Source organism: Lithobates pipiens, unplaced genomic scaffold (assembly GCF_037356315.1).
Source record: "Lithobates pipiens isolate NorthernLeopardFrog02 unplaced genomic scaffold, aLitPip1_a1.2 Scaffold_6, whole genome shotgun sequence".
Lineage (NCBI taxonomy): Eukaryota > Metazoa > Chordata > Amphibia > Anura > Ranidae > Lithobates > Lithobates pipiens.
Genome location: NW_027507881.1, coordinates 7,512,779 through 7,532,695, shown reverse-complemented (window position 1 = coordinate 7,532,695; position 19,917 = coordinate 7,512,779). Strand labels below are relative to the sequence as shown.

Sequence of the window (19,917 nt, the reverse complement as noted above, 5' to 3'; positions counted from 1 at the left end):
ACAATGCCTGTTTTAATTATACTATGCACTCTGTCATGTTGCAACATAAAAAAATTGAAAAGGTAGTTCTATTAGAAGGGATCCTCCACTTCCAATGACTGATGAACATAATGGGTAAGATGATGCTGCAACTAATATTACATTATGGCAGCAGTTAGAGGACAAGTTAAATGTGTAATCAGCAGAGATGTCAATCTGACCCCGTCCCCTCCGTGTAATATCTCGCTGCTCTTGCACGGAGCGCAGACTCTTTTCCTGAATATACTGAATGCTCAGTTAATTAACTAGAAAAAAAAAAATGCTTTTACATCAATTACGTGGGCCCAGGTTTTATTCAATAAAAAGGTCAGTGCTAAGTGCAGCCGCAGACAACTATTATGTGAATGGTATGGGTCACATCGATGATAGACAGCCAATTGCTGAGCTCTATTACCTTCCCTGCACATACAAGACCCGTCCACCGGGGAGCAGGCTGCACCGTTTTTGCAGTTGCACACCGACGAGCAGTCAGTTCCATACGTTCCGGAAGGACACGTGGCTGAACAGTCTGATCCCTGCAAATAGAACATAACACGGTAATTTGACAGGGGTCAGCAATCTCACGTTCACACTATACTACCAATGGAGGAGAGCTTGGCAGGGTATTCTATAGAGAATGACAGGTGCGGCGTCCCCGTGTAGGGCAGCCCATTCATTTCAATGGTTGAGGAAAGTGGAAAGCTAGTGCTGGACCTGTAGGGTTATCTTACTGGTATTGTTAACATAAAGTGATACTAAAGGATCTTTGTTCTATTTATTTTTTTAAATAACAAACATATCATACTTACTTCCACTGTGCAGCTTGTTTTGCACAGAGTGGCCCCGAACATCCATTTCTGGGGTCCCTCGGTTCGCGGCTCCTCCCCACATCAGATAACCCCCCTGGGAGAAATGCTCTCCTGAGGGGGTTACCTTGCAGATGAGCTCCTGAGTCCAGCATTCGGCGTCAATAGAGGCTGAATGCAGGACTCGGCCCCGCCCCCTGTCGCCTGCGTCATTGGATTTGATTGGCAGCAGTGGGAGCCAATGGCTGCGCTGCTAACAATCTGTCCAATCAAGAGCCGAGAACCTGTGGAGAGACCACCCACAGCAATAGATTCAACTGTGCAACAAGACATCCACCAGCAGCCAATAACAATAGACCCCCGCCCGCAGCAACAAGTTCACCCCTGCAACAAGAGATCCTCCAGCAGATGGAAACACTAGACCCTCCGCTAGCAGCAATAGACTCACCTCTGCAACAAGAGATCCTCTAGCAACCAGCAATAATAGAGACCCCCCACCAGCAATAATAGACTCACCTCTGCAATAAGAGATCCTCTAGCAACCAGCAACAATAGACCCCCCCGCCCGCAGAAATAGATCTATAGATCTACCCCTGCAATAAGAGCTCCTCCAGCAGCCAGCAACAATAGACCCCTGTGCGCAGCAGTAAATTCACCCCTGCAACAAGAGATCCTCCAGCAGCCGGCAACACTAGACCCCCGCCCGCAGCAATAGATATACCCCTGCAACAAGAGATCCTCCAGCAGCCAGCAACAAAAGACCCCTGTGCGCAGCAATAGACTCACCTCTGCAACAAGAGATCCTCTAGCAACCAGCAACAATAGACCCCTGCCTGCAGCAATAGACTCAACTCTGCAACAAGAGATCCTCTAGCAACCAACAACAATAGACCCCCGCCCGCAGCAATAGACTTACCTCTGCAACAAGAGACCCTCCAGCAGCCAGCAACAATAGACCCCTGTGCGCAGCAATAGATTCACCCCTGAAACAAGAGATCCTCTAGCAACCAGCAACAATAGACCCCCGCCTGCAGCAATAAATTCACCCCTGCATCAAGAGATCCTCCAGCAGCCAGCAACAATAGACGTCCCCAGAACCCCCTTGCCATTCAGGGCTGGATTTATAAGTGGGGCAAAAGCAAGCAATGGCCCTAATAAAAACAAAATAATGATAAACAAATCTAAAATATTTTCTTTTATTAAATGTATCTTGCGAAGCCATCATCTGTAAAACCCTGGACTGATATGTTGTATCGTTTTTCAAAATGTAATTTTGGCAGCTCAAGAAAACCATACATAGAGCACTATGACTGCGTGTGTGGGCATGTGTGACCTCAGGATGACATCCATTTGAAGACGGTGTGACTGTCATTGAGAATGTAGACCGACTCTGTGTATGAGGACCCCCCCCCCCCCCCCCGAATCTGAAGTGCCATGGGCCTCCCCCAAGGTCTGAAACTGTCTCTGTTGCCATTACCTACATTCAATGCTGGAGTTGGTGGAGCTACATCCCTCCACGTTACCGCTGAAATAAAGTCCTGCACCAGAAAAAAACACTTAGCTTACTATGTCAGTAATGCCCAGTTGAGAAGATAGAAGGGGGGTGGTAATTCAAATGAAGATCTCTGGAAGTCAGGTGCCTATGTTTTTTTTGGATGGGGTGATGGTGGTTGTATGGCTGTTGGGGACTCTTTGCTATGGTGGTTTATAATTTATGTTGTAGGTTTAGTGATTTTCTCAGACTTACAGTACATATGAAATCGTTTTTCTAAGTAAACATCAGGTCTCTTAGAATGGATATTTCTCAACAAAATGTCACTGGAATGTTTACAAAAGCTGTTCTATAAAACAGGGTTCTCCAAACTTTCTAAACAAAGAGCCTTCAGACTTTAAGGGGGGGGGGGGGGCAGACTGTAGGAAGTAGAAACGTTCCTTGCATCAGTGGGAGAAAACAATATCTGTATTAAGTATTAAGTATTAAGGGAAGGAGTGGTGCCCCATCATTGGTTTCAGTAGTGCCTCATCGTTGGTATCAGTGGGAAGAATAGTGCCCCATCACTGGTATCAGTGGGAGGAATAGTGCTCAATCATTGGTGTCAGTGGGAGGAATATTGCCCCATCATTGGCGTCGGTGGGAGGAATAGTGCCCCATCATTGGTATCAGAGGGTGGAGTAGTGCCCCATCATTGGTATCAGAGGGTGGAGTAGTGCCCCATCATTGGTATCAGTGGGAGGAATGGTACTCCATTGTCAAGTTACCAAAACCTGGAGGTCTCTAGGGCCCAGCATCTGTCAGAGCATGAGAAGAGCTCTAGGACCCAGCACTTCCGCCAGTACATCCCATGGGCCTTTATAAGGAAGTCAGCCCTTGGCTGAAGTGCTGTTTGATCTCAGGTGTTACCGACGTTCCTGTGTTTCCTGTTTACCTTGATGTCAGCTTGTTAAACGGATCTCCTTGGCCTGCTACCTGTCTTGACCTTGGCTCCCACCTAACCTCGTCTCCTCTGCTACCCACCTGGTACCGAACCTTGCATTGTACCGACTACCCTCTGTCTCAGTGACCCTGGTTACCTGCTACATCTCACAGGCGCCACCTGCCTGCAGCAGCCCTGCAGCACATCAGCGGTGTTCCTGAGCTTTTTATGCAAGCAACTCTTCAGGCGACCTGTGTGATTTTGGGCCTGACTCCTGCTGTCCAACCTCCAGGGGAGTCTGGAACTGAGCTGCAAGGGAAGCCTTCTCTCCATTGGCCTCCAGAACTTTGGTACCTGATACCCATCATTGGGAGGAATAGTGCCCCATCATTGATATCAGTGGGAGGAATAGCGCTCCACCTTTGGTGTCAGTGGGAAGAATAGTGCCCCATCATTGGTGACAGTGGGAGGAATAGCACTCCACCTTTGGTGTCAATGGGAAGAATAGTGCCCCATCATTTGTGACAGTGGGAGGAATAGCACTCCACCTTTGGTGTCAATGGGAAGAATAGTGCCCCATCATTGGTGTCAGTGGAAGGAATAGTGCCCCATCATTGGTATCAGTGGGAGGAATAGCACTCCACCTTTGGTGTCAATGGGAAGAATAGTGCCCCATCATTGGTGACAGTGGGAGAAATAGTGCCCCATCATTGGTGTCCATTGGAAGAATAGTGTTCCATCATTGGTATAATTGAAAGGAATAGTGCCCTTGTGTTGGTGTCAGTAAGAGAAATTGTGCCTCAGGGGCCATATTAAGGTAAGCAAAGGGCCACATCTGGCCCCTGGGTCCACAGTTCAGAGACCACTGGTCTAAAACAAGGGGGAAAGAGATATTGTTGTTGTGTGTTGTACCAACGTAAACAAGCCAATTGGCAGTGTACACATTTTTAGCTTCTTCCATTGTTTTAAAGGAGTTATAGTCAAACGCTGCACCCAGATTATGTCAAATAAAGGTTACCAATAGTTTGACCTTTTGACATATTTGGCCTATTGCATGTATGATACAACAGTGCCATCTGGAGTTGAGGTAGGAAATGTTTTACTCATAGAAATGATGCAGAAAAGAATACCCCCATGTGGGAATGGCTACCAAAACTTTCTAAATAAAAGGCCAGCGGCATAAGCTGCAAGTAGGGCTTCAACAAGTAAGGTCTGTGCCACATGACTCTATTACAACACAAGAGCTAAGAAGGAAGGTCTGTGCCAGAAGGAACTTCCCCTGGGGATGACACTAGCGCCAGATTGCTTGAGTGGAGTCTTGAGCCTTGGAAGCCCATGGAGATCGTGAAGCTGCTATAAACTAAGCTAAGACTTTTAGCATATTCCTTATTGTACATAGACCGTTGTTCATGCTCATTCACTAGGAAGGTTAGGTAGTGTGTGCATGTGTTATATGTATACCTGTAATACTCGTATGTCTTGTATTGTTTCCCTACAATTGTAAGTAGTTTGTATGTTGTACAGCATTCTCCTTTAGTAAAAGCACATCATACACTACAGAGGTTTCTGCTTCCTTGCTTTTACTGCAAAGTGACTTTCCTTAAGATACAAAATAAAATACCATATTGGCTAAAATGTATCATATTGGTCTCTCTGAGACCAACATTCGGCTTCCATTATGGTATTTACTTTGTTAGTCCAGTCAAGCTCCAGTTCATTTTAACTGCACAAAACGTTTCCTCGTCTCGTATATCTTTAATAAAAACAGTAGTTGGTGCATTGTGAAGGGAAGCATAAAATAGATTTTGTAAGAATAGTTAAACAGCAAACACCCCATCCTGCTCCCTTTTCTCATCATTTTCTCTCTGCACTGTACATTGTATCCTACACAGATTCTCTATGAACCCCTTCATATTAGGGTAAGGTTGCTAGTATTACTAGTATCGGTATCAGTGCCTATACTGAGCATTTGCACGAGTACTCCTACAAATGCTCCGATGCCTAATCCAATACCTGGGCAGTCAGAGATGATCGGTGTGGGGGAGTTACAAGCACTGATCTTCTTGTATAGATTTCAATAAAGCAGCTGACAGATGCTTTTCCTCCTCTCCCTCCCACGGCTGTCAGGTGCTTTATTAAAATGTATACAGGGAGATCGATGCTTGTAACGGCCCCCACCGCTGCACCGATCATCCCTGACTGTCCAGTGTGTCCTTCTCTGTTTCCTCCTCCGCTTCCTCTCCGTGTCCTCCTCCGCTCCCCCTGCATGTCCTCCTCTGCTCCTTCTCCGCTCCCTCTCCTTGTCCTTCTCCGCTCCTCCTCCGTGTCCTTCTCCGCTCCCCTTCCATGTCGTCCTCTGCTCCTCCTCCGCTCCCCCTCTTCTGCCCCTCCGTGTCCACCTCTGCTCCTTCTCTGCTCCCCCTCCAGGTCCTCCTCTGCTCCTCCTCCGCTCCCTCTCTGCTCCTCCTCCGCAGCCCCTCTGTGTCCACCTCCACTCCTTCTCTGCTCTCCCTCCATGTCCTCCTCCGCTCCTTCTCCACTCCCCCTCCATGTCCTTCTCCGCTCCCCCTCCATGTCCTCCTCCGCTCCCCCTCCATGTCCTTCTCCGCCCCCCCTCCTTGTTCCTCTCCGCTCCCCCTCCTTGTCCCTCTCCGCTTCTTCTCCACTCCCCTCCGTGTACTTCTCTGCTTCTTCTCCGCTCCACCTCCATATCCTCCTCTGCTCCCCCTCTGCTGACCCTCCGCGTCCACCTCCGCTCCTTCTCCGCTCCCCCTCCATGTCCTCCTCCGCTACTGCTCCGCTCCCCTTTAATGTCCTCCTCCGCACCTTCTCCACTCCCCCTCCGTGTCCTTCTCCGCTCCCCCTCCATGTCCTCCTCCACTCCCCCTCCGTGTCCTTCTCCGCTCCCCCTCCATGTCCTTCTCTGCTCCTTCTCTGCTCCCCCTCCATGTCCTCCTCCGCTCCTTCTACGCTCCCCCTCCATGTCCTCCTCCGCTCCTTCTCCGCTCCCCCTCCATGTCCTTCTCCGCTCCCCCTCCATGTCCTCCTCAGCTCCTTCTCCGCTCCCCCTCCATGTCCTTCTCCGCTCCCCCTCCATGTCCTCCTCCGCTCCCCCTCCATGTACTTCTCCGCTCCCCCTTCATGTCCTTTTTGGCTCCTTCTCTGCTCCCCTTCCCCTTCCATGTCCTTTTCCAGACCCCCCGCCCCAGATCTGTCAGGATGGAGAGTGGAGGAAGGATTTGGTAAATAAGTAATTTACCGGCTCCTTCCTTTTTCGGTGATCACTGACTGTCCATTCATAACTGAGCATTGTAAACTGAGTTTATGAGGCTTCAGTTTATGACTGGAGAGGAGCCCCTGTCTCCTCTCCATTCATCTTCAGTGCAGAGAGAGGTACTGGGGAATCTGTGTCCTTAGTCCCTTTCCCTGTCTCAAAGGGGAGATGACAGGGGTCTATTTAGAACCCAGATATCTCACCAAGCCCCCCCCCCCCCCAACAGGGTTGATAAAAAAAAGGAAACATTAAAAAAAAAAAAACAGGCACTGTCCAACTCCCCCCCCCCAAAAAAAAAAGAAAGCATTGTAAAAATAACAATAATAATAATAAAAAAATTGTAAAAAATAAAAATAAAGTAAAAATAAAAAAACGACTGACGCAACCCACACCTCATGAGTGCCAATCAGTGCTACTGTCACATGACATAAAAAAAAAGTATTGGTAATCGGTATCGGCGAGTATATGAAAAAAGTATCAGTACTTGTACTCCGTCTTAAAAAAGTGGTATCGGTGCAACCCTACTTCATATAATGTTTTAAATAAGAGTAGAAGACAACGCATGATAGGCTCTCTATATACCTTGGTTGCAATGTAACTTATTATTATTTTTATTATTATTTAAGGTGCTTACAATACAATATTCTGAAATTTTGATACAATTTTTTGATACCTGGTCTAGCTATATGGCTAAGGAGGTTTTTGTGGATCATCTTGTGGAAACAATGCCCGCTTTTTAATACTCTTCATCACACTTCGAACACAAGACCTATGGGCCTAATCCAGCCCTCAAACTTCTGCACATCTCTTGTAGCTGTGGCACCCCCTTCTCTACGCCCCCACCCTGTCTCAGTAGTCGGAGAACAGAGCTCCTCCACCAGATTCTGCACTTCTCCATGCAGCCACAGAGAGGCTCATCCCTGCCACCCTGTCTAGGTAATTGGCAGCAGAGAGGAGGATATAACTCCTCCTGCAGATCCTGTGCAGCTGGAGGACCACCTCAGGTCAGCGGGGGAGGCACTGGGTATAAGGTCAGCGGAGGAGGTGGGCCCAGCTGGGGAGGCGGGACTCTGAACGTAGCTGCTATGTCCCTTCCCAGCAACAATAGACCCCTCAGCAACAATGGACATCAACAACAATAGACACCCTTAGCAACAATGGACCCCAACAACAATAGACCCCCTTAGCAACAATGAACACCTTCAGCAACAATGGACCCCAACAACAATAGACCCACGGTAACAACAACAGATTTCCCAGCATCAGTCCAGCATCAATAGACTCTCCAGCAGCCAGCAACAATAGACCACTCCTTTAACAGTAGATCCCTTCCAGCAACAATTGACCCCCCCCCCCCCAGCAACATAAGCCCAACCAACAACAATAGTTCCCCAACCAGCAACAATAGACTGCCAGGCAAAAATAGATACCCTCCAGCAACAATAGCTCCTCCAACGGCCAGCAACAATAGTCCATTCCCTCAACGGTAGATCCCTTTCAGCAACAACTGACCCCACCAGCAACATAATCTCCCCCCGCAACAATAATAGACCAAACCATGCAAAAATACACCCCCTCCAGGAACAATAGATCCCCACAGAAGCCAGCATTAATAGACTTCCCTTGACATTACATTCATTCAGTGCTGGAGGTGCGGGAACTGCGTTCCCTCCGCCATTTATTAATGCCCCCTCCATGCTCTGGCTTTGTGGTCGGCCACAGGACATAAGAACTGCATCATGGGAGGAAGTCACATGCTCCTCTGCGCCTGAAGGTATTGGGTAGGTGGTCGGGGTGTCCCTTTAATGCACAGATTTGTCTGCTACAAATTATACAGAACTGACACTCCACACAAGAATTATAAATCTAAATCAGAATTTCGGCACAACCATCTCTAGGCAGGACTTTTTTTTTTGGTGTGAACTGCCGGCTCCGTATCCCCCGATGTGTTTTAGCTAAAATGCCACAAACCTTTGTGGAGATCATTAAATGTGAACAATGCAGATGGAGATCTCAGCTGTGTCTGAGGCCCCGGTATAAAGTTCAAGGCTATTAATCAGGCGGTACAGCAATCAGCAATGAAGACAGAATCTCATTCCATTAGTCAACCTCCCGAATTAACTTCTTCAGTGAAGTATCGGAATGCCCGCCTCTTTCCTTACATCTCATTTCCTTTTTTTTTTTTTTTAATGCAAACTTCACTATCGCAATCCACACTGACTATTTATAATCCTTATGCTGCTACGATTGGTACAACCCCAATTCCCCAAAAAGTTGGGGCTCTGTTTAATATCTACATAAAAAAACAGAATGTAACGATTTTCAAATCTCATAAACCCGTATTTTTTTCACAATAAAAATAAATAAGTTAAAGCGGAGGTCCACCCTAAAGTGGACCTCCGCTCATCGGAACCCTCCCCCCCTCCGGTGCCACAATCGGCACCTTTCAGGGGGGAGGGGGGTGCAGTTACCTGGATAATCCAGGTAACTGCACCCACTTCCGGGATAGCTCTCTGCGGAAAGGGGCGTAACTTACGCCCCTTTCCGCAAGTGCCCGCCCCTTCCCGCAAGTGCCCCGCTGCCTGCTGGGAAACACACAGATCCCAGAGGCAGCGGGGAGCGTCCTTATTGCGCAGCGCGATTCGCGCATGCGCAGTAGGGAACCGGGAAATGAAGCCGAAAGGCTCCACTTCCTGATTCCCATACCCAAGATGGCGGCGGCAGGACCCGAGAAACGATCTACAGATCGGCTTCGGGTGCCGACATCGCGGGCGCGCTGGACAGGTAAGTGTCACTATTTTAAAAGTCAGCAGCTGCAGTATTTGTAGCTGCTGGCTTTTAAAAAAAAAAAAAAACGCGGAGTCCCGGTGGACTTCCGCTTTAACTGAAACATGTCAAAAGTTTCAATTGAGAAAATTGACCATTTTAACCTCTTCAGGCCGGCGCCGAGAGGTTTAGGTTGCCTGGAGGCGGAGCATAAAACCATGTGACGGTCACGTGATCGGGAAAAAACTCCCGTTTGCTTTCGGTTACGGCGTGCGCTCTCGGCACAGCTGTACCGACCGCAGCTCGCAGCAAATATGCAGCCTTTCGGTAACAAGGTCCAGGCGCCGAGAAGCTGCATATCTGCGTGCGGCCGGCGCCGAGGGCTTAGGAAAAAAAAACAAGGGGATTTTGAAGTTGATGGCAGCAACATGTGTCAAAAAGGGTAACAAGCTGGAAAAGTAAGTGGTACTAAAAAGGAACAGCTGGAAGAACATTTTACAAATAATTAGGTTAACTGGTAACAGGTCAGTAACATATAAACATAAACATATAAAAGGAGAAAACTCTGAAACGCGTTGGGTGAACCATTAGAAAATACTGTCAATCGATGTGGTGACTGTCAAAACATATATGCATTGTTGTTAACATTACGCCTTTATTATTCAGTATCTTATGAAGTTATTACGCTTTTAATAAATTGTATACTTTTCTACTTATTATGGAATCTTAGTGCCTTTAAAGTCCAGTTAGGGGATATTTCTTCTTTTGGTTTAGCTATTTGGATGTGGCACCTTTCAGAGACATTTACCGATAATTAATTTTGGCTATAAAAAGACCATCCAAAGAGAGTCAGAGTGTCTCAGAAGTAAAGACAGTGAATGATTCAACAGACTGTGGCAGGAGTAGAGCAAGGAGTAGTAAGAGTAGAGCAAAAGTATTGGGACACCTGCCTTTACACACACATGAAGTTTAATGGCATCCCAGTCTTAGTCCATAGGGTTCAATATTGAGTTGGTCCACCCTTTGCAGCTATAACAGCTTCAACTCTTCTGGGAAGGCCGTCCACAAGGTTTAAGAGTGTGTCTATGGGAATGTTTGTCCATTCTTCCAGAAGAGCATTTGTGAGGTGTCAGAAACCATGAATCAGACTGAGACATAAGTACAGTTAAATCTCACTTGTTTAATAATAAAAAGGTAAATGTAGTTAAAACATAGCCAGAGTTCAGGAACCGGAATGTATAGTCAGACAAGCCAAAACTTTAGGGAGCCAGACATGAGCGCAGTAGAACAGAAAGCAGGATCTGGAGCCAGAAGGAATGTCAACTGAGCAAGTCTTTAACAGGAACACAGGAGAGCTTCTCTAGAGTTGTGACTAAGGCAAAAGCAGAGATCATCTGGGCTGGACGGCTTAAGTAGGCAGGACTGACGAGCAGGATATCAACAGGTGAGTCACTGTGGTGAGTCTCTAGGAGCTGGCAATTAAATGACAACTGAGCGGCCAGCATTGAGAAGGAAGGGCTGAGCCCAGCCGACATGAGGTCAGGCACTGATGTTGGACAAGAAGGCCTGGCTTGCAGTCTCCTCTCTAATTCATCCCAAAAGGTGTTCTCTCTGGTTGAGGTCAGGACTCTGTGCAGGCCAGTCAAGTTCCTCCACCCCAAACTCGCTCATCCTTGTCTTTATGGACCTTGCTTTGTGCACTGGTGTGCAGTCATGTTGGAACAGGAAGGGGCCACCCCCAAATTATTCCCACAAAGTTGAGAGCATAAAATTGTCCAAAATATCCTGGTGTGCTGATGCCTTATAAGTGTTCTTTTCACTGGCACTAAGGGGTCAAGCCTAACCCTTGAATAAGAACCCCACACCACAACCCCCCCTCTACCATATGATTTGGAGGGGTGGCCCAATACTTTTGTTAATATAGTGTGAATGAGCAAGTTTGGGGTGTAAGAACTTGACTGGCCTGACCTCAACCCGATATAACGCCTTTGTGATAAATTTGAGCGGAGACTGCGAGCCAGGCCTTCACTTCCAACATCAGTGCCTGACCTCACAAATGCGCTTCTGGAAGAATGGTCAAACGTTCCCATAGACACACTCCTAAACCTTGTGGACGGCCTTCCCAGAAAAGTTGAAGCTGTTATAGCTGCAAAGGGCGGAGCCAACTCAATATTGAACCCTACCAGCTAAGACTGGGATGCCAACTCATGATACATTAGTGTGATGGTCAGCGGGATGAATGGTCCTTACACTTGAGGTCATTGGGAAGAATTACCCCCTTACAGGTAGCTAAAAAGATCAATGGTTTGAGTGGGAACTTATCTGAGAGGCAGAAATTGCCCAATGTTAAAGGAACCCCTAGTAACCTCTGGAGGAACCCTACAGTTCCACGGAACCCTAGTTGAGAATCACTGCCTTAGATACTAAACAGCTGTAATAAAAGTGTTGTCATAAAAAGGTCCACACCGGCACATAGACGATGTTTCTCGCACAATCCAGATGGTCCCAACAGTTGAACATGGCCAGTCTGCTGATGTATGGCCAGTGTTACTGTTAAATTCCCTAACATTTCTCCAGGCTTAGAAAATACAAGGCTGGCTGCATAAATGACAGTAAAAGCAGCATTCATGCAATGAACTCCTCAATTATTCAGCCAAGCACAGTCATTAACATTTTGAACCTGATTAGGAGAGTGACCTGCTAGGTGGAAGTTGCTGAAGAGACATAAACGCCCTTCCTGTCAGCAAATTCACCAAGGCTCAAACCTCTAAAGGATCAGAGATTTAACCTAATATACTACCCTGTGAAATATTGCCCTTTACTTCTAGCAGCTCAGTTCTTAATTATTATAAAAGCTTACTCATTACCTTCCAAAAACCCTCTCTGCTCAAAACTCAAAATTCAGAAGTAAATAAACTTTGCAATTCACTCGTGCTGGCTTTCTTCAAATACTATAATTTGATTAACTAAGGACCTTCCTGTCGGGGAGGGCTCGCCCATATGGAAGATGGAGCTTCTGTACAAGCAATTGTGTGCAGGTTGGCTCGTAGCCTTGTAGGCAGGTGCAGCCTACTACAGGTAGTGCTCAAATGAAGCGGTAATGCAGAAGAGGAAGGAAGTTGTGAGGGGCTTTGTTCCTATATGACTTCCTGCCGTCACAGGAGATAGCTGTCCCTTTGGACGCTGGCATCCCATGTGACTCCAGCGGCCATCTTGGGTCAGTCTATTAAAGGCTCTGACTCCTGGGTTTGGCGCATTTTATGCGAGTGGCTAGTGTAGGGACAGGTTCCCTATCTGGCAGGGACAGTACTTAGAGATAGGAAGAGGTTCCAGAGGAGTATGGACAGTGCAAGGACCACGTCTACCTCACTTCAGAAAGCCTCTCCTTTTGGGTGTGGATCGGCCAGGCCTCATTCCGCTCCTCGTTACACGCACTTTAGGAATCTTCCAAGTCTACAGACATAAGTGGCTCCGGACGGTTGTGCCTACCATCCGGGCCTAGCTGTGTTGTATTGGACTTTCCTTCAATATATTGATATTGCCTAGCTTGGTGTTTACTGCCCACCACACCACGCTGCACCTTGCTCCCAGCCTTATGCCGGGAGTTGCTGCTAACCACACATTCATGTATGGGCTTGCACAAACATGTGCTGCTGCTGTTGTTGGAAAAAAGAAGACTATTCGAACTGGACAGTTACACGTGGCCATTGCGGACTTGTCTTCAGTGTTATCTATCGATCTGTGCTCAATATTTCCTGTCTGATTTCCTGTTACTGACCCAGCTTGTCTTGATCTGCTCCTGCCTGTAACAACCTTGGCCTCCAATGGCAGAAAATGGAGAAAGGACGGCCATACTCCAAAATAATGCCTTTATTAAATGAAGCCTAATCCATTCATCAATCGTAGACATAGGTCCAGATGATACTGACGCGTTTTGCACCGTTAATGGTGCTTAATCATAGCTTACCTTGGCCTCCACCTTGGAAACACTTCTGCCCACTTTTCCAACTCTTTAAGTCTGTGCATCTGATTCTGACTCTGGTTTTACCTTACCTCGCACCTGCTGCTGACTGTACCTGATCTGCTTGCCAGTTGCTGACCTGGCTTTCCCCAATGCAGAACCAGTCCTGGGCCCCTGCATCTCTCCTACTCACCCACTTGCAGCTCCAGTATCTATGCAAATGCCTGCTCACCAGTCTGTTGATCCTGTGTATGGCCATCATGTCTGATGCATTGTTGTAGCCTGCCACTCCAGTGACTAGTCTCCAAGGAACAGCCCATGCATCCCAGACCTGACCAGATGCCTCCATTCATCTGCATCCCATTAAGACACTTGTGCCACTCCATGCCTGGCACCACTTGTCCACCTTATTAGAGGCCCTGGGATGGAGAAGCAAGTGTGACCATCCTCATCTCATCAGTGTCAGGGATCAGCAGCAAGGATGGCCAAATCTGGGTAGCTACACTAGGAAACTGGGACCAGACAATACAATATATAGTAAGGTAACTTTACCAATAGTAAAACAAAAGACATCCAAAGACTAGCAAACAGGAAACACAGCAAAGCTGAACATACAAGTGAACCACAGCCATATAACCAAAATGCCTAACTAGCAATTTAACTAACAGGAAGCCTAACAAACTAACTATATACAATATGTACAAAAATGGAGAACATGGATAAACAGGGAAAACTGGAGACGCAGGAACAGGTGTGAAGGGGGAATCAGGACTAGGATCCGGGATAATGGGGGCAGAAAAGAGGCAACAGTGTTCAGGATGCAGGGCAGAAGCAAGATACGGATCAGGATCAAGATCTAGACTCTGGATATGTTGCAAGAAGAAGTAGCTGGCAGCAAAGGAACACAGTGAAGCAAAATGTAATAGAGGATGAACTAAATACCCTCCCAGCAGCCAGAATTAGGTGGAGACTGATTACTGGAATCTGTTGGCTGCTGGGAGACACCGGCTGGTAAACACTGGAACTACAACCTCCCACTCTGTTAAGCACAGAGCCACCAGCAGGTGGTCCAGGTACCGACAATCAAGCTCCCTTTTCAGATATGTGAGGCCCTCCACCAGAATTGAAAATTATTCACATGGAGTATTCAGTAAGGTGGGTCCTTTTTTTAGTCTGTAATAGACTCAGTAATAGATTGATCTTGGGAGATTCAATCTTGAAACTGAATCAGATCAGAGCTGACCTCTACTATACATCCACAACAAGATTCTCAAAGAGGCGCTGACATTTTTCAAACCTAAATGTAAAGTCAGATGAAGGAAAACTTCAAACAAGCTCAACAGCTCTGGCACAGCAATGCTTCCTTCAATGGTCACCATAAAAATACCAGATGTACAGCAGGGTACTCCTTTTGGTATGTCAGGAAGCCTGCATACTGTGCTCACAGATGATTTTGGTTACCCAAACATGCTATAAGTCTTTTCAAATCTCAGAACAACATGTAAAGGCTTTTTATTTTTGCATAATTGCAGATGTGCATGATAAACATGGTGGGGATTTCATACTGCCTAAAGAATGATGTAATGACTGTAATAATGCCAGTTTTGGGCTGGCAGACGACTATTTTGGATGCCTAAAAATTCTGGATCTGTGTGAGCTTCTTTGGGCTGGTTAGCTATTTATTAAATAGGGAAATTCCCTGCAGCTAAGCCCAAATACATTACTGACTGAGCACTGCTGCCAATTCTCGAGCATAATGGGCTTCAGAAAATTGTTTGCATTTTCCAATATGGGTCTTATGGGTAAGGCTGTATTTTATTTTCAGCCTGGGGAAAAACTGCATCCTTTAGGTGTGAAGGCCAGCTGATAAATGAAGAGGCTTTTGCAGCTCATAAGTGGCCCGAGATCTTCTGATAAAAAAAAATAAAATAAAAAAAATTCTGAAAATGTGGGAGACCTGCTAAAGCAGAATTTCAGGTATGGATATATTTACATAGCTTAAATGGTACACCTTGGATCATTGTAACTATGTATATACCAGGCCAATACCCGTGGAAGCTGGAAATCACTGTATAGACACTGTTACTCTAGTGATCTCCACTAGCTTCTGGGTCCTGCACCGAGTGGCTGCCCAGCTGCTTACTGAACAAAGGAGGTAGGGTAGCCGCTTGAGAATGGACCCTGGAGCTAGTGGAGATCACTGTAGTAGCTATTGGAGATCATGATAGTAGCTATTGGAGATCATGATAGTAGCTAATTGAGATCACCATAGTAGCTAGAGGAGATTATGATAGTAGCTAGTGGAGATCATTGTAGTAGCTAGTTAAGATCATGATAGCAGCTAGTGGAAATCACAATAGTAGCTAGTGAAAATCATTATTGTAGCTAGTGGAGATTACTTTATTGGCTAGTGGAGATTACCGTAGTAACTTGTGGAGATCACAATAGTAGCTAGTAGAGATCATTGTAGTAGCTACTGGAGATCATGATAGTAACTAGTGGAGATCATGATAGCAGCTAGTTGAGATCATGATAGCAGCTAGTGGCAATCACTGTAGTAGCTAGTGGTGACCATGAGAGTAGCTAGTTGAGATTATGATAGAAGCTAGTGGCAATCACTGTAGTAGCTAGTGGAGATCATTGTAGTAGCTAGTGGAGATCACAATAGTGGCCAGTGAAGATCATTATTGTAGCTAGTGGAGATTACTTTAGTGGCTAGTGTAGATTACAGTAGTTGCTAGTGGAGATCACAATAGTAGCTAGTGGAGGTCATGATAGTAACTAATGGAGATCATTAGAGTAGCTAGTTGAAATCATAATGGCAGCTAGTGGCAATCACTGTAGTAGCTAGTGGAGATCATGATAGTAGCTAGTTAAGATCATAATGGTAGCTAGTGGCAATCACTGTAGTAGGAGCTAGTGGAGACCATGATAGTAGCTAGTAGAGATCACAATAGTAGCTTAATGAAGATCATGACAGTAGCTTGTGGAGATCACTGTAGTAGCTAGTGGAGAGCACTGTGTTAGCTAGTGGAGATTATTGTAGTAGCTAGTGAAGATCATGATAGTAGATAGTGGAAATCACTGTAGTAGTGGTGCCTAATATGGACCACATCTCTACAAGTGCTTTTTCAGCTTCTAGAGCAGTGGTCTCCAAACTGCAGCCCTTTGCTTTATCTGGCCCTTAGGGCACTATTCCACCAACTGACATCACTAATGGAGCACCATTCCCTCTATTGACACCATGGGGCATTATTCTCCTCACTGATATTAACAATTGGGGCACTATTCCTCTTATTGCTTGCTACTTCCATTAGCCAAGGTCTGGCCCACCTAAAGCCTTAAGGACAGTAAAGTGACCCTTTGTTTAGAAAGTTTGGAGACCCTTGTTCTAGAGGGATCTTGGATTATGCAGCTGGGCAGCCGCTCTGCACAGAATCTGGAAGCTAGTGGAGATCATTGTAGTAGCAGTGACCACTACAGTGACTTCCAGCTTCCAGGGGGATCTTCCAGGTACGGTATATGCATAGTTACATTGATCCAAGCTGGACCAATGTAACTTTGTAAAAACATCCATACCTGGAGTTTAGCGTTTACTCACCGAAGACTAAATAGCTCCGAGATGCAAAATCAGGGACAAATTACGTATTTAAGGAATTCCAGGATATCATACAAACCGCAGCGACTTATTAAATACAATGCATTGCTCACTCATACATGAAAAGTTATAAGATTATAATTTGCTATACCTGGAAGAAACATGTACAAGTAACATGGGATTCATTCTATTTTAAAGACTTAACAAATTGTGTGTAGACAGAGCCCTTTAGACATGACAAATGATAGTCTACTACTCCTAATGGCTTTGATTTGGCCACCATGGAATTCCAGGAGTTGGATGGAGGACATAGGTTAAGTACATTAACATTTTTCAATAAAAGACTCTTTTTTTTTTTTTTTTTTAAGCCTCTTTGGCTACGCTGTGCCAGTTCTCACCAGCTCGGTCTCTGCGCTCGGCATGAACACTCTGTTATTCCTTATCAACTGCCAAGAATGTTCTCACAATCAGTGAGGTGCATCTCATTGAACGGAAGCCTATGGACCGCGTCTGTACGAGTCAATCCCGACGAGTTTTATTCCTCTTTGAAGAAGGTTAGGGGAGATATGGCAGCCATTGCGGTGTTGGCTCTCATATATCCTTCTGTATAAAGTTAGAATCTGTTTGTTCTTGTTATCAATAGCTGAACCTTTATTTGTTCCAATGTTTGGAAATATTCCCCAATGAACAAACGTTCTTTGCTATACTATGTACCGTGCCCCCCCCCCAAAAAAAAGCCTGTCTTTTACTCAGTTTTGATCTTTATAGAATTCCACATACCGGTACCTCCCAAGCCAATTCTGACACTTCTCTCCTACATGTAAAAAGCATATTTTTTTTTTTTGCTAGAAAACGACTTAGAAACCGCAAACATTATATATATATTTTTCTAGCAGAGAGCCTAGAGAATAAAATGGCAGGTTACCAGTTTAGAGTTACAGAGGAGGTCTAAGCTCTAGAATTATTGCTCTCACTCTGATACATGTGTGGTTTGAATGCCGTTTACATCTGCAGGCGTGATCTACGTATGCGTTCGCTTATGCGTTCAAGCACAGAGGGATGGAGGCGCTTTAAACATTGAATTATTTTTTTTTTTTACACTTTCCCTTTAATTTTTTATTTATTTTTTGATCACCTTTATTCCTATTACAAGAAAGTAAACATCCCTTGCAATAGGAATAGGACATGACAGGTCCTCCTTACAGAGAGATGCGAGGTCTATAAGTCCTCACAACTCTCCTCTATGCTGGAAAGCCTGAGTTATAAAAAAAAAATAAAAAAAAAATCAATCTCAGGCTTTCCAGCAGAAAAAAACGGCAGTGCCTTGGTGCCGGAAGTGACGCCATGGCGTCTCTTCCGGCCTCCGAGGGTCATAGAGATGGCCGGGGACCAGATCTAGGGTAAACTGCTGGCAGTGGCAGATTCATTCTCCGGCTCCCCGATCACATGGGCGAACCGGGAGAAGCAATGGAGGACCTGTCATGCTTATTTCTATTACAAGGAATAATAGGAATATAAGTGATTAAAAAAATAAAATAAAATAAAGGGCCATTGTAAATAAAAAAAAGAATAAAAAAATAAAATGAAGGGCCCCATCCCTCCATTGCTCACGTGTAGAAGCAAATACATACGTAAGTCGCGCCCGCATATGTAAACGGTATTCAAACCACACATGTGAGGTATCGCCACAAAGCGTTAGAGCGAGAGCAAAAATTCGAACACCAGACCTCATCTGTAACTCTAAACTGGTAACCTGTAAAAATGTTTAAAGCATCGCCTATGGAGATTTTTAAGTACCGTAGTTTGTCGCCATTCCACGAGTGTGCGCAATTTTAAAGCGTAACATGTTATGTATCTATTTACTCGGCATAACATCATATTTTTACATTATACAAAGAAAAAAAAAATGGTGGTAACTTTTGTGTTTTTTTTTTAATTCATTAAAGTGTATTTTTTCCAATAAAATTGCATTTGTAAAACCGCTGCGCGAATAGAGTGCGGCATAAAATTTTGCAACGGTCACAATTTTATTCTCTAGGGATATGCAGTTAGCGGACCTTCAGTTGTTGCAGAACTACAAGTCTCATGAGGCATAGCATGATTGACAGCCACACGCATGACACCCAGAGGCAGAGGCATGATGGGACTTATAGTTTTGCAACAGCTGGAGGTCCGCTAGTTGCATATTCCTGCTCTAGGGTCTCTGCTAAAAAGAAAAAAAAATTATATATATATATATATATATATATAATATATATATATATATATATATATATATATATATATAATAATATATATTATATATATAATTTTTTATATATACCTATATATATATATATATATATATATATATATATATATATATATATATATATATATATATATTATATGTAAATGTATATATATGTATGTATGTAAAATGTGTGTGTGTGTGTATATATAAAAAAATTATATATATTATATAATATTATATATATATATACACATACACAGATTATACATATATATATATATATATATATATATATATATATATATATACACATACATACACACACACACACACACACACACACACATATACAGTGCCTTGCGAAAGTATTTGGCCCCCTTGAACTTTTCAACCTTTTGCCACATTTCAGGCTTCAAACATAAAGATATAAAATGTTAATTGTTTGTGAAGAATCACCAACAAGTGGGACACAATTGTGAAGTGGAACGAAATCTATTGGATATTTTAAACTTTTTTTTAACAAATAAAAAACTGAAAAGTGGTGCGTGCAAAATTATTCGGCCCCTTTACTTTCAGTGCAGCAAACTCACTCCAGAAGTTCAGCGTGGATCTCTGAATGATCCAATGTTGTCCTAAATGACTGATGGTGATAAATAGAATCCACCTGTGTGTAATCAAGTCTCTGTATAAATGCACCTGCTCTGTGATAGTCTCAGGGTTCTGTTGAAACGCAGAGAGCATCATGAAGACCAAGGAACACACCAGGCAGGTCCGTAATACTGTTGTGGAGAAGTTTAAAGCCGGATTTGGATACAAAAATATTTCCCAAGCTTTAAACATCCCAAGG

The 19,917-nt window shown here is 44.8% G+C and overlaps 1 protein-coding gene across 4 annotated transcripts in view; it reads right to left on the bottom strand.

Annotated features, from left to right (window-relative positions):
• The window catches only part of LOC143958211 (multiple epidermal growth factor-like domains protein 11), a 970,559-nt gene that overhangs the window by 222,420 nt on the left and 728,222 nt on the right, over window positions 1–19,917 (bottom strand). For all 4 annotated transcript variants that reach the window (XM_077467688.1, XM_077467691.1, XM_077467690.1 and 1 more), the window contains one exon: window positions 434–554. In XM_077467688.1, the coding sequence (XP_077323814.1) occupies window positions 434–554 (121 nt within the window). The remainder of the gene's footprint in view (window positions 1–433; window positions 555–19,917) is intronic.